The sequence below is a fragment of the Gorilla gorilla genome, chromosome 23 (assembly GCF_029281585.2).
Source record: "Gorilla gorilla gorilla isolate KB3781 chromosome 23, NHGRI_mGorGor1-v2.1_pri, whole genome shotgun sequence".
Lineage (NCBI taxonomy): Eukaryota > Metazoa > Chordata > Mammalia > Primates > Hominidae > Gorilla > Gorilla gorilla.
The window spans coordinates 36,866,913-36,880,616 of NC_086018.1; the positions used below are offsets into that span (position 1 = coordinate 36,866,913).

Consider the following 13,704-nt stretch of genomic DNA (forward strand, 5'->3'; position numbering starts at 1 on the left):
GAGTCAGCTCACTCTCGGGCAATTGCTTGGTATTGCCCAGTCCTCATCACAAACTGTTCAGTTCCTCGAGAAGTTGCCACAGCCTCCTCACTCATTAACCCTCAACTAATAAGGAGACTTACCTGCTTAGCAATGGCAGGACTTGTGATCAGGAACACGGTGACTAATTTCGGCCTGCACTTGCCTCGCATGGGCTGCCCCATGTCCTCGTTCCCAAGAGCTTGGGGTTCAGGGGCAAACAGATGGGGCTGGGGTGAATGCCAACTCCCCTGCTCCAAGTGTGCCCCCTTGGACAAATGAACAAGTTAATGACTTCGCCTCTCTGGCCTCCTCTTCCCCATGACATCTGCTCATGACTCATGGGCTCGCTGGGCACGGGTTAGGGACATGGGCTAGGGCCAGTGACGTGCTCACCAGGGCTTGGCCGATAGTAGGTGCACTGATAATTTGGGGTTCAAAAAATAAGTACGAATGAGGGCTTTCTGGGAGTAGAACACCAAGGCAGGTGCTCAAGATGACAAGGAGGTGGCCGTGAGGTGCAGCAGTGGCACTGAGCAGAACCAGCCCTGGCTTACTGGCTGGCCTCCCCTGCCCTGTCGGTGCTTCACTGTGGGTCCCTTCCCACCTGCCTGCCCAGTGGCAGCCCCGTATCCGGGACAGGGACACACTCCCATTTGTCCTGCTGGCCCCTGCCTGGCCCAGGCCAGGCCCACTGGTAATGCTCAGAGGCAGTTGGTTGATTGCACTGAGCCCCAGGTCTACCTCTCAGCCACTCCCAAGCCTCACTGTCCCAGCCAGCATAGGAAGAGGACTGAGCTTGGCGACGGAGATGATCTGGGCCTACCATGTGCCAGACACTGGGGTGTGGGCAGAGAGGGGATGAAGACCCAGCCCTGTCCTTAGGAAGGGGGAAGGACAAAACCGCAGGTCAATACCGAGGGAGGAGACAGGGCAGGGCCCGGGAGGGCAGGTGGCAGGGGAGGGGCTTCAGGCAGAGGGAGGCAAGGAGGAGGGGGGCGGTGAGGTGGAGGCTGGGGGAGATTTTGCACCTCAGCCATTTGCAGATGGCACACAGGCTGTGTTGAGCTGTGGGGGCTCTGGGCATTGCAGCCTGGAAATTAACAGCAGTGTCTGTCTGCATTGAATATCCCCAGCGCCGAGACCAGGCATGACAAGGAACTAGATCACACTCCTGCCTGCCTAGAGGCCGTGGCACTGGGGCGGTAGCCTCCCTGATCCCTATGGCACTGGTGTGGAAGACACAGGAGGCAGGTGCAGGCCAGGATGGAGACTGGTGGACCAGGCCAGAGCCGCTGCTAAAGCAGAAGCGCTCAGGACCCCAGGCTGCAGGGCGGGGAGATACTAGAGAGGCCAGACAGGAGGTGGGGTGGTGAGGAAGGGGAGACCAGAGCGCTACCTGTCCAAGGCCTGGCAAACAGGTGGCCACGGGAGTCATCGGGAGCTTGCAGGTGGAACGCCAGGCACCTGGGGAAGGCATGGAAATTTGCCTGGGGCTGCTGCTTTTAAGCCCACCTATGTGGGGAGAGGGTGCGTCATCTCATGAGAGAAGGCATATGGCACCCAGAAAACAAACTCGAAGACCACCATTCTCATTATCCGAATGTGATATCGGACTTTATGGCACGGTTGGGTGCCAAACTGTAGGACCCAATGGCAAGAGCAGCTGGTGCCCCATTCTGGCCTGCTGTCTTCTGGGCTCTGGGGCCACAACCCCAGAGGCCCCTTCCTCTCTGCGGGTGCTGTGATTCCCACTGAGGGACAGGCAGTGATGAGACCTCCATCCTCCCACTCTCCTACCCGTTATTCTCAAGGGTCCAAGAAGCAGCAGGCATCTCTTTCTCCCACTGAGGCACATGTGAGCTGGGGGAGTGTGGCAGATAGGAACCGGGAAGCAAGTGAGTGCCAGCGGTGGGACAGGGCTTCCCCCTCTTCACCTGTCACTGGAGGGACATGGGCCTGCTACTTTTGAAAAGCCAGTCACAGCTGGAAGAAGACACAGACACACCCCAACCTAGGGGCTAGGCCTCAGCTTCGGAATGTGACAATTTATTTGGGGGGTAAAAGAGGCTTTTCGCCCCCCTTTCCTGGCGTTGATACAATATTGAAGAGCAGCAGAACAAACGTACAAGACAGAGTAATCGGCACAGACCCACCCCTCCCCCGGAACCGCTGAATCCAGAATGGAGCCCAAACCCACACCCCCAACTAAGCGTCTTCTCCACAGGGGGAGGGGCAGGGTGGACTGGGGGACCTGCCCCCCATGCTGGGGCGGCACCTCCGTTTTCCATCTCCTGCCAACCCCACTCTTTTCCCATCTTTGACCACTGGAGGCAAAGTTTAGCCAGCTGGGAGCTGGATGGTTGAACCACATACAAAGGCAACAACACTTCATTTTAAAAATGAGAGAAAAAAGAGACAGTGCCCCTCCCCAAATATAGAGCTATATATGTATATTTTATATATATAGAATTCATTCGTGCACAATTCATTAAATGAACTTCTCAAAAATTAAAAAAATTATAAGATACGTATTTCTTTAGGCCTTTGTGTTTTTAAATTAAAACCAACAAAAAGAAGTCTCCCTCTCCACTCCACCCAGCAGCAAGGGCAGCCAGAACGCTTCGCTCCAGCTACCTGGCCTCCTGCAAGAGGGTTCCCCCATGAGACCGTTAGTCTCTCTTTGCCTGGCTGACTACCTGCATACAGTAGGCACTCACTGCTGGAGTGAGGCACTGACTCCTCCAAAGATTGCAGGGGGCGGAGGAGGGAACCATGAAGGCCTGGGAGGGGGCATCTTTGGCCCCCACTAACCATCTCCCTATTTCTGCATCCTGGTGACTGTCAGCAAGAGATGAGTCGGGGAGACCCTCTCCTGGAGTTCTAGCCCCTAATTCTGGGCTTTCTATATGAGAGGACATGCAGATAGGGAAGAAACTAAAACCTTTCAATGTCTTCCTTTTTTCTTTAAAAGTGTTTCCTCAAACCATCCCCGTCCCAAAGAGGCCGCCCTGGGCAAGTGCATGGGAGCCCGGAAGTGGAACTGACCAGGTGGGGCTCCACTGTCCTGTGTGGGCGAAGTGCAAAAAAAAAAAAAAAAAAAAAACAAAGAAAAAAGAAAACCCACCACAAACCAAAACAACAAAACGACACAGAAAAGTGGGCAAAAGGGGGATGTGTCCTCTTGGGTCCCCATAGGCCAGAGAGGCTGGTAGCAGTCCAGCCCCCTGGCCAACCCAGCTCCCTGTTGGGGCTGACCCTCCAGCCTTGGGCGGGCCCACTGGCCTGGCTCTCCTCCAGGACCTCCTGGCTCAGGGGCTCGAGGCCAGTCTTGTGCTGGCTCCAGGGCCTGGGCCCTGCCTTTTAAAGGGCTTTTCCCCATAGGCCAAAGCATCCTGGGCCCCAGTCCCTGCCGCATTCCCCCAGTGAAGCAGCTGCGCTTCTCCAAAACCATTTTCACCTCTTCAAAAAGGGGCCATCCCCCCAACTCTGTCCACTTCACACTGAAGTTGGGGACTTGATCATCACCTCTTCCCAGATCATAGGAAGGATGAGGCTCATTTTGACCTTGACCCCTTTGCAGGGTGAGAACAAAGAGGGGTTGTGGGCAGCTGGGGGCCCCAGTACCAGCAACCTTGACCCCCCACCTGGTACTGGGCAGCTGCTCTGACACCAGCAGCGCTTTCTGAAGAGGGCTTGCTGCCCAATATACCCATTTCACAGAAGGGCAAACTAAAGGTCAGAGTGGGGACCGAGACAGGGATGGGTCCCAACTTACCGTCTCAAACCAGAGACACCAGACCTCACCTGTTTCCTATGATACTTGGGTGGGGAGGGGGCGCACTTAAGGGGAGATGACGGATGCCCCAACCAATATTGAACGTAGGAGGAGATTGGGCTTTGGGGGTTATTTCACATACAAAAATAAAGCAAACCAGATTGCAACTTCTGCTTGGTAATTAGGCAAATGGAAAGCAGCAAGGGTGGACGAGGGGCCCATGGAGGCTGATCTCCCAAGGGAGGCCGATCCGTGCAAGTGTGTGGGAGGCGGGGGTACTAGAGAGGGGAGGAAGGAGACCTCCACTCACCCTCGGTCCCATCCACTCGGGCCCCCATGGGCACTGCCCACCTCAAGGCGGTGTGCCTGGTGCCTCTTCATGCACCAAGGCTGGCCCGGGCTGCTCCACTTGGAGCTCAGGCCAGCAGAAGCAGACCACCTGTGGCAAGGGAAATGCATTCCCTCTCCCCAGCCACCCCCAGGGGCCCAGCTTCTTGCCTCCTGAAGCCTGCATCCCCTTTCAGGCCAGGGAGGCTCAGAGAGGTCGTGGGCTTTAGGGTGACCCGTGGGGAGGGAGGTCTCCCCGATAGGGTGGCGGTGGTGGGGACCAGATGGCCCAACAACTGGGAAAGGAACAGAAGGGGGCAAGAAACCAAACTGCCCACTCACTAGCCCCCTGGAGAAAATCACCAGTGACAACCCCCACCCTCCCAAACCTCAGCTTGCCGGGACCTGCAGCTTGGGTTAGCTCCCGGGGACCCGCTGTTGTCCTTCCCTTTGAGCAAGCATGGGTGTGGAGATCTGGGTCCAGGCCCTCTCCACAGTGCCTGCGATGCCAGGGGACCTGCCAGCTGGGCCCGGGCCTCCGCCCCATCCTGACATTGCCACCTCACCTGTGCAATCACTGCGTTACTATTTTTTCTTAAATATCTCTTTCTCCCCCCCCACCCCCCCATAGGAATCCCACAATATTTTTTTCTATTTCTTTTTTTTTCCTCTTTTTTTGTTTTTGTTTTTTTGCAAAACTAATTCTTTCACTTTCCTGTCATAAAATCACCTCTGAAAACACAACTTCTTTACAAAAAAGTCACGAATGACACGAACTCTCAGGAAAACACATTTCTATGGTCTCTGGAAACACCTGTAACTGGCACCCAGGTGGTCACTCACCTGGGGGAGGGGGTCAGGGGGAAATCACCTCCAAGGACAGAGGAGAAATACCAGCCCTTATTTGGGGGAAAAGCCAATTGGCACTTGGACGGCCACAAAGCCAACACACAGGGCAGGGTAGGGAGGGGCCGAGGAGTATCAGCCCCCGCCCCAACCCTGCGAGGGTCCCCGTTCTACATCCCGGGGAGGGGAGGGCTAGGGCCACGCTGTGGGCCCTGGCAGGGAGATTGGGAAGGAAGGCAGCCTCCCATTCTTAGGACCAAAGGCGCTAGGGTTCTGATCGGCCTCCTGCCAACGTGCTTCTGAGGGAGGGGCCCATGGCAGCACAGCCAGGAAGCCAGCTCCAGCCACGCCTGGAACACACCACCCACGCACAATGGAGACCCGGGAAGTGGCCCAGGGCTGGCCAGCGGGGCCCCGGTCCCAATCCTGGGACCAACACCCTCATTCTCCTGGAGAACACAGCCCCTCTGGTCTCCCCTTTGCCTGCCTGCCCTCCCAGGGCCTGGCCTAAGGCTGGGGCTGTGGCCTCTGCCACTGGCACGGGTGCCTCAGCTCCCAGGCAGCAGAGGGAAACAGAAGCTGCCCAGGACACGGGAGCCTCCTTTGCTTCAGGCAGGCTGGGCTGTGAGAAAGCCTCCGTGGTCAGAAGCAAAAGAGGGGCTGGGACAAGCCGGGAGGCCCTCGGGAATGGATTCTTCAGCATCCTCCCCAAACACCGGGAGGAAGGGGGAGCTTGGAACGGGGTCTCCCTCTCTATCTCGGTCCCCACCATGATGTGAAGTGAAGGTCCGACAGGTTGGGCTGACCACCCTGAGGAGGGCAGGGGGGTGGGGGGCACGGTGCCCCCAGCACACCTGGGCCAGGAGGGGAGGCCTGGTGACTTCCACAGCAAACCTCCAGACCCAAGCCTGGTCCCCAGGCCTACTGAGGCGAGAGGCAGTCCAGGCCTTCAATGCCCCTGTTCAAAGGAACTGTAAAGGGTGCCACCCGGCAGCCTGGGGCCTAGCACCCAATGCACGTATGAACCCACGGACAAACACAGCGAGTGGGGCAGACGCACAACTGGAAGTTTCCACGGCAGGTTCTCGTAGCACCTTTGGTCAAGAACTGAAGGGGCCTTTAGATGCGGGGAGGCTGTGGCCAGGCGCACCCTCTGCCAGTTCCTCCCACCATTGAGGGGGTTAGGAAAGAGCCAGGGCTGGGGCAGGGCATAGGGGGTCTACTTAGGCCTCGTCCAAAATCGAGCAGGGAAGACCCCGCCCTGGCCCAACTTCTGATGCCCTGGCTGATGTGGAGGGAGGAGCCGAGTCAGGCCTCATCCTTGGCCTCTGCCTGGGACTTTGCCAAACAGGCAGGAAGCCCTCCTCCTGCCTAGGCATCTGCAGGAAGGAAAGGGACTGTGTCCACCCTCGGTGGGGGTCTCCTAAGGGCCCCACAGCTGCCAGGTTAGCACCGAGAAATCAGACGCCGCACAGGAGAGCAGGAAGCAAGCTAGAGAGACAGGTGGGATGTGGAAGGGGCAGAGGAACCCTAGTTTCTAGGGCTTTCCAGAAACCACCCAGTGGGCTCTACCATGCATGGGCAGGGGGTGTGCCCTTCTCCTGCCCCATTCCAGGGTGGCCCCTACCCCCGGCTTTCTGGGACCCCAAATACCCAGCCCCATCCCTGGGTCAACACCGAGCCATTTGAGACAAGCAAAGCACAGGGAGAGAGGGCTGGGGGCAAGGGTGGGGTGGGAGCGAGAGTATGAATTCGGGCAGGAGGGCCCCCCCAAGCCCCCCTCCTTGGTGGAGCCCCCTCACTTGCTAGACCCAATGCTGCCACCGCCCCCAGCGGCGCCTGCTACCCCAGCAGCCACCTTCTCGAAATCCTCAGGGTTGCAGAATTCCTTGATTGTGACCGTCAGGAGGTTGCTGGTGACATCGGTGACGACCACATTGGAGCAGGGTGACATCTCGGGGCGCCAGTCCCCAGCCTCGGGCTCGGAGGAGGCACCGGCGGGCTCAGGGGCCGTGGGAGGTGCCGGGCCGGCAGCAGCTGTGACCTCAGGCGGTGCCCGCTTGCTGGTGGCTGCCGACTCGGGAGGGAGGGACAGGTCGAGCACCTCCGGCTCGCGCCAGCTGGGGGCGGATGGGCTCACGGTCTCGGGGAGGAGCTTGGGGGGCGTGTCGTCGGGGTCAGAGGACTGTGGTGTAGGCGAGGGGCAGCCGGAGGAGCCAGAGCTGCGGGCGTCGTAGGTGGCGGCGGGGGCGGCCAGAAGCAGCCCAGGGCCCGGGGCTGAGGCCTCAGCCTTGCCGGGGGACGGGGCTACCAGGGGGGCGGGCGGAGGCTTGTACAGCGCAAAGGCGCCGAACTTCATGTGGCGGATCTGTGTACGCAGGACGCTCTCGCTGAACTTCTTGCTCTTGCCTATAACGCGGTTCCGCGAGGGGACTTTGGGGCGGGCCAGCGCCCCGGCCCCCTGCCCGGCGCCCCCGCCGCCAGCGCCCTTGTCGATCACCTTCAGGTTCAGGATGATGCGGTTCCGCTTGGGCTCCCGCGGCTTCACCTTGCGGTTGATGATGCGCACCGTCTCCGAGAAGGGCGAAATGGGCGGGCGCAGTCCAGGGCTGCCCCCCTGCGGGTCCGGGCGGGGCAGGGGACGGCGGGACATACGGTGGCAGCGGCGGATGTCCTTCTTGAGCCGGTGCACGGCTGCGCTGGAGTGTAGCTTGGGCGAGGAGGCACTGGCGCTCGGCTTGACAGAGAAATGCACATCACTGATGCGGAGGGCCTCGGCCTGGGCCCGCGCCTGCGGGCAGAGGGAGGGGTGGGTGGGACCTCAGGGCTGCCCGCTGGCCTCCCCTGGATGTCCCTACGCCAGCCAGCTCTAAGTAGAGCCTCTCAGCCAGCGATCCCGAGAGCATTTAAGAGAATCACTGGTCTTTATGACCTCGACTTAGAAAAGGAAACAGAGGTTCAGAGATGAAGCAATTTGCCTCTGACTCCAAGGTCAGAGTCAGGACACCCTTGTCCAGGCCCAATTCCAAAACTGTGTTTTTTCTACCACCCACCACCTCTGCTAGCTCCACAGAGGGCCCTGGGCCACTCCATGGCTGCCCTTGCTGACACGGAGGAGTGTCGACAATTGGGACACAGTGTGGGGAGGGCAGCCGTTTGCTCAGAAGCCCCTGCTAAACCCCTGCTCTGTGGCAGATCCAGCCCAAGCGGGGACTCCTCCATGGACTCATTCGTGGTGACAGAAAGGAGGAGGTGGGTCCTCCCTGCTCCCCTTCACCAAGTCCTGCTGAGCCACCATGTCCCCAATGCCGCGTACTCTCTCGCCTTTGAGCAGGCTGACCTCCGGCTCCAGCCTGCCTCCTCAGCTGGCCAGCACCTCAGCCACCATACTTCCCTGGATGGGTCTCATTTACTTGTCTGCCCAGTGCCTGGCTCAGAGTGAACTGGTACCAATGCATCCCAAAGCCTGGGCTGGAACCCAACCCGGTCAGACGTGAGTTTGGTGGGGATAGGCCTAGAAGTGGGCCCGACCACTGCCTATTCTCTGTGCCAAGATGGTCTGGGGCAGGATGGTGGTGCAGAGGTCGTGGGCAGCCAGGAATACTGCCCCAGGCTCCTAGGCCTGTCCTTCCAGCTGTCCTTCCAGGCATGAAATCTCTCTAAAGCCGCAGGGCTCTCAAGAGACCCCAGGTTCCAGTCCAACCCACCCGTTGTCAGATGCCACTAAATGGAGAGAGGCTAAGGGACTCCTAAGGCGATGTAAGCTGTCTGCATGGCCAGTCCTTTCTTTACTAAGGAAGGTACTGAGGGGCCAGGCACCAGTTGCTTGCGGTTACAGCTGCACACACACAGACTCTCCCCTGGAGAGCTGCCCTATCACAGGGAGGACGGTGGGCAGTGGGAATATGAAGTGATTTCGTGCAGCGAAAGAACCACAGAGCCCAGAGAAGCACAGACCCCAGGCTTGGAGAATGAAACATCAAAGCCTGGCCCTGACACCTAAGTAGGAGAAAGTCCTGGTCCTTACTGAGCCCTGACTGCACCCCAGACAGTTCCAGAGGCTGCGGTGGCCTGCTAAGACAGACAGATGGTAGAGGCAGAGAGTCCTCTGGGCAAGATCCCAGTGGTGTGAGAAGATGGCGAGGAGTCACAGGACTGAAAGCAAGGGCTGGGGACAGAGGCTGGGGTGTGTGTGGGGTGCCACAAGGGGCGTGGGTTTTACAGATCCTACTGGGGCAGGGAGGCTTGTTAGGTGATGGCTGCCCTCAATCTAGGTGGGAGATGGTTGGGACCGAGAGGAAGGCCATGTCCCCACGGTTGGCCTGTGAGGTCCATGAGGGTGGGATCTGTTGTGAGGTCTCTCTACCTCCCACTCCCCACAGCATTGGATGCTTAACTAGTACCTGGAGGTAGCCCATATGCCCCTCAGACAAGACTAGATTACCATTTGATCACAACTTTCAGGAGAGGTGTTTGCTGGCTTATTTGTTGGCTAAGCAAGGATGTCTTCATTTAGAACGTGGCGTTCACCCCCATGGGAGAAGGGACTGGGACTCCACGTGGTCCTCCCAGCCCAGGCTGGGGCCTCCTGGGGCTGCTTGGTTAACAGTCCCTTCCGCCACTAGGTGGCAGCACATGAAGCCGGGCCTGCCCATGCCAATGCTGCCAGCCCAGCTCCCAGGGATTGGGCCCCTCAGACCCCTTCCCACACAAAGGCAGGGAAAAGCCCAGGCTTTTTTGGCGTGGTAAGCAGACATTCTGCAGGTGCATCCCCACACTTTCTGACTCTCAGAAAGTGTTTACTCCCTCTGCAAACTGCCTGAGCTTCCTGACTTCTGCAATTATGCTTCCAAGAGTCCAGTGGTGACGGACTGTTCCTGGGGGAGCGGCAGAGTGTGGGCAAATGGCAGGCCCGGAAAGAAACCCTGGCTCAGTGAGTCTCCTTTCCTTATCTGCTCGACCATCACAGGGCCTACTACGGGCACTCCTGTGATGATCAGAGAGTACATGGCACCTGCTCAGCACAGTACCTGGCACGCAGCAAATAACTGAACAGACCTACCCATGGGTGGTGGACTTACAAGCAGTGATCTTTTTCCAATGTATGCTTTGCATACATTGACATTTCTTACTTTATACTTTCTATATATTATTATTTTTTAAATGGTTTACCCTTCCTCTTCCTCCCCACATGGAGAACTCTTTGAAAGTGGAACCTGGGTCTGCCTGATGAATTAAAAATAACTGTAGCCAACATGCTTATTGCACCCTGACCAGGTGACAGGCAATAGCTCTGTGGGCTTGGCAAGCACCGTAGATGGTGTGAAGGTTCAAGCACCTGAACTCTACCATGGCCTCTGCCCATGTCTGTGGGCAAGTTACTGGACACCTCTGGCCCTGTTTCCCCATGCGTGAAACAGGGAGGATGGAAGCTATCTCATGGGCTCCTGTTTGCTTCAGAGTAGTTCCTGGCAGAAAGCGCTGAGTGTAATTTGCTGACTCTGCCATACTGCCTCTCAGGGAGCCCCAGAATAATGTGTTCAGCCCAAGCTAATCTCCATAGCCCCTCACAAACATCCACATCACTCTCAGGCTACCTGTTTCTTTTTTTTTTTTTTTGAGACGGAGTCTCGCTCTGTCGCCCAGGCTGGAGTGCAGTGGCGCGATCTTGGCTCACTGCAAGCTCTGCCTCCCGGGTTCACGCCATTCTCCTGCCTCAGCCTCCCGCGTAGCTGGGACTACAGGCGCCCGCCACCACGCCCGGCTAATTTTTTGTATTTTTTAGTAGAGACGGGGTTTCACTGTGTTAGCCAGGATGGTCTCGATCTCCTGACCTCGTGATCCGCCCGCCTCGGCCTCCCAAAGTGCTGGGATTACAGGCGTGAGCCATCGCGCCCGGCCCAGGCTACCTGTTTCTTAGGGTCCAGATAAAAAAGTCCTACTATCTGCATCTCTATCCCCTGCCACGCCAACTCTGCAGCCTTCATAGTTTCCTGTGTGTGTCTGCCTTCCCACTTTAACCTGACATGGACTCCTGAAGGCACAAGATGAAGAAAAGGAGACAGGAAAAAGATGAAGAAAAGGAGACAGGAAAAAGGTCCAGGAAGCTGGACCTCGGGTAAGTCACTTTCCCTTCCTGGGCCTTGATTTTTTATCTGTGAAATGGGGATAATACTCCTTACTTCTTGGAACTGTTGAAAGAATTAAAGGAGATAATCCATGTGGGGCTCAGCCCTGTATTAGGCCCACAGCCAGCTCAGGAACCAAAAGAACTATCAAGAAAAAAAGGCGTTCTGTGTATCAACGCTCATGGTCATACTCGCTTCGCCGCTAGAGGGTGCCCCAGCTGCACTGAGAGGCTGTCACACAGCCCACCAGCCTTCCAGCTGCTCCGCCCACCCCTCCCCAAGAGAAGCATCAGGGTTAAGGTTACTCCCTGGATCCCCTGGGATGTGCGTCGCTTGAGGGTGGGGGTTATAAAAATATGAAATTCTGGAAACCAACATTTCTTTCACTTCTGCTTCTCTTCTCCGAAAAAGAGTCCTCCCACAAAGTCACCGGCTGTCGGGTGGGAGGGGGCCCTGAGGCATCCGTAGCACTACAGGAAGACAGGGGGCCCACTGAGTCCCACCTGCAGCCGTGCCTGCCACCTAGGGCCATCTTGCCCTTCCTTTCCCAGACTCTGTTTTTCCTTGTCAAAATAAAATAAAAACCCAAATCCTCCAAGATGGCTTCCTCTGGAAGTTCTTCCCTCCCTAGCAGAGGCTAATATGCTATGCTCTCACTCCCACATCCCCATCCCCCAGAAATGGCCGGGAGTGGGGGGAAACTGAGGCTCAGAGCCCTAAAGTTAGTGGCCCAGCCTGGGTGATAAATTCAAAGTGAAATGATTTGAGGTCAAATTCAAGTTGGATCCCCAAGAAAGGAGGGGAGCCATGAAGAACAAATCCTGAAAGACGGAACGGGGGAAGCTGGGGGCAGGGAGGCAGGTGGTCCCCCAAATCCTCTCCTTGTGCCCTGCCAGGAGGTGGGACCCCATTCACTCTCCCCCTGGGTTCCAACTCCCAGCACAGTCATAACAGCTCAAACAAATGCCCCCTTCCCATAGGCATCCCCCACCTGCCTCAGCCACCCCCTTTCCTGGAGCCCTAAAGGCATCCCCAGCCCCTGGTTTCAACAGGGAGGATTATCCCCAGTCCCAGGACCCTCTTGTTGAAGCTGATGCTGGCTGAGGCTTGCCATCAGGGGCTTCTGGGGGGGCTCACAACCACCCCCTGCCCAGCTGGGGCCCCTCTGAAAAGGCCCGCCCGCTTGGGCGGCCGCGTATCTGTCCCTCCCTTCCAGGCCCCGTGCTGTGCCGGGGCTGGGGGCCCGAGAGGGGGATGCTGCTGGGGCTGGGCCAGGTTACCTTCAGGAGGAAAGTTTTGGGTTTGGGTCCCCTCTTCTTGGGCCCATACAGCTCACGCTCCCTCTCCCTGCGGCCGAAAAACACCAGAGGTTAAAAAGAGCCCCTTCCCGGGCCCCACTCCGCGCTGCCCTCCCCGGCTCTCCCGCTTCCCCGCGCGGCGCCCCAGCCGAGCCTCGGCCTCGCAGCCCCTGCCAGCTTCCCCAACTACTCACTTTTGCTCGAAGGCTGCAATGAGCCGCGAGTCCAGGATGTTCTCCTCGGGCTCCCAAGTGCTGTACCTGCCGAGTCACAAACGCACAAAATCAGGATGAAGACCAGAGAGGGACAGGCACGCGGCGAGAGCAAGAGCGCGCACCCCCACCCCAGGCCCCGGTGCCCGCTGCCTCCCCTCCCGCGACGCCCCCGGACCCCGCGACACTCACTTGATCGCCCACCCCTTCCATTTCACCAGGTACTCGATGCGTCCCTGAAAAACAGAGGGGAGAAAAACGGGGGTGGGGGTGGGGAGGATGCGGGGACGCGAGGAGGCGGCGGCGCGGGGCTGGGCGAGGGAGCCGGGCTAGCGGGACCGCTTCGCCCCGAGGGCCCCCGGCCCCGGCCCCGGCTGCGGACAGCGGCGGCCCGCCCCGGGCGGCGGCTCACCTTTCGGATCCGCCGTTTGATGATGGATTCGGCCGCGAAGACCCGCTCGCCCACTGCAGACAGCTCCATCTTGCTCAGCGGCACCCACAGCCCATAATACTCCCTGCGCCCGCGGCCGGTGCGGCACCGCTCGCGCACGCGCCGCAGCGCCCAGGCCCCGGCGGGCGGGAGCGCGGCGGGGCGCGCGCTCGCGTTCCAGCTGCGGGCCGTCACGTGATCCTCGCGGCTGGAGCGCGGTTGCCAGGACCTCCCCCTCCCCCGGGGCGGTTGCTAGGGAAAGTCGGCGCTCGCGGGGCGGGGGCGCGCGCTGGCTCTTAAAGGGGCCGCGCGGGCGGAGGGAGCAATTGCCGGCCGACCCGATGGGTGCCCGGCTTGTGGGCACGCTGCGGCCTTACGCTTATCACCCCCCCCCCTCACATCTTGCCGGCGCCCGATCGCTGACACCCTCTCCTTGCCTCTTAATCTCCACGCGAGTTTCGCCAGGCCCCGGGCGGAGAAGGGCTGTGGAGCCCGAGTCTCGCCGCCACCGCGCATCTCTCGCAGCAGCCTGCAAACAGTTAAATATGATGCAGCAGAAATGCAGTTGCTGTTGCCTTGCCAGGCCTTGCGGGAATTTCTTTAAAACATCGCCCCCCACCCATTATTTATGTATTCGTGGGAGTGTGGTTTTGTAACCAGTTCAGAA

General features: G+C 58.7%; 2 protein-coding genes across 2 annotated transcripts in view; both read right to left on the reverse strand.

Moving 5' to 3' along the window:
* The window catches only part of NPTXR (neuronal pentraxin receptor), a 41,023-nt gene extending 40,820 nt beyond the window's left edge, over positions 1–203 (reverse strand). The window contains exon 1 of the mRNA XM_004063494.5: positions 123–203. Coding sequence (XP_004063542.3) covers positions 123–203 — 81 coding nt within the window. The remainder of the gene's footprint in view (positions 1–122) is intronic.
* Positions 204–2,046: 1,843 nt separating this feature from the next.
* On the reverse strand, positions 2,047–13,225 carry CBX6 (chromobox 6). Its single transcript, XM_004063485.5, has 5 exons — positions 13,020–13,225; positions 12,800–12,843; positions 12,590–12,655; positions 12,378–12,444; positions 2,047–7,760 (listed from the first exon to the last, which is right to left on the reverse strand). The coding sequence occupies exons 1-5, from the start codon at positions 13,086–13,088 to the stop codon at positions 6,768–6,770; spliced, it is 1,239 nt and encodes a 412-aa protein (XP_004063533.1). The 5' UTR covers positions 13,089–13,225; the 3' UTR covers positions 2,047–6,767.
* Positions 13,226–13,704: the final 479 nt, after the last annotated feature.

Bases quoted from the DNA above. Each gene is read 5' to 3' on its own strand.
- CBX6 (XM_004063485.5), bottom strand. From the start codon at position 13,088: ATGGAGCTGTCTGCAGTGGGCGAGCGGGTCTTCGCGGCCGAATCCATC. The intron at 12,844-13,019 runs GTGAGCCGCCGC...TCTGTTTTTCAG, and splicing joins TCAAACGGCGGATCCGAAAG to GGACGCATCGAGTACCTGGT. The intron at 7,761-12,377 runs GTAACCTGGCCC...CTCTGCCCGCAG, and splicing joins CCAAAACTTTCCTCCTGAAG to GCGCGGGCCCAGGCCGAGGC.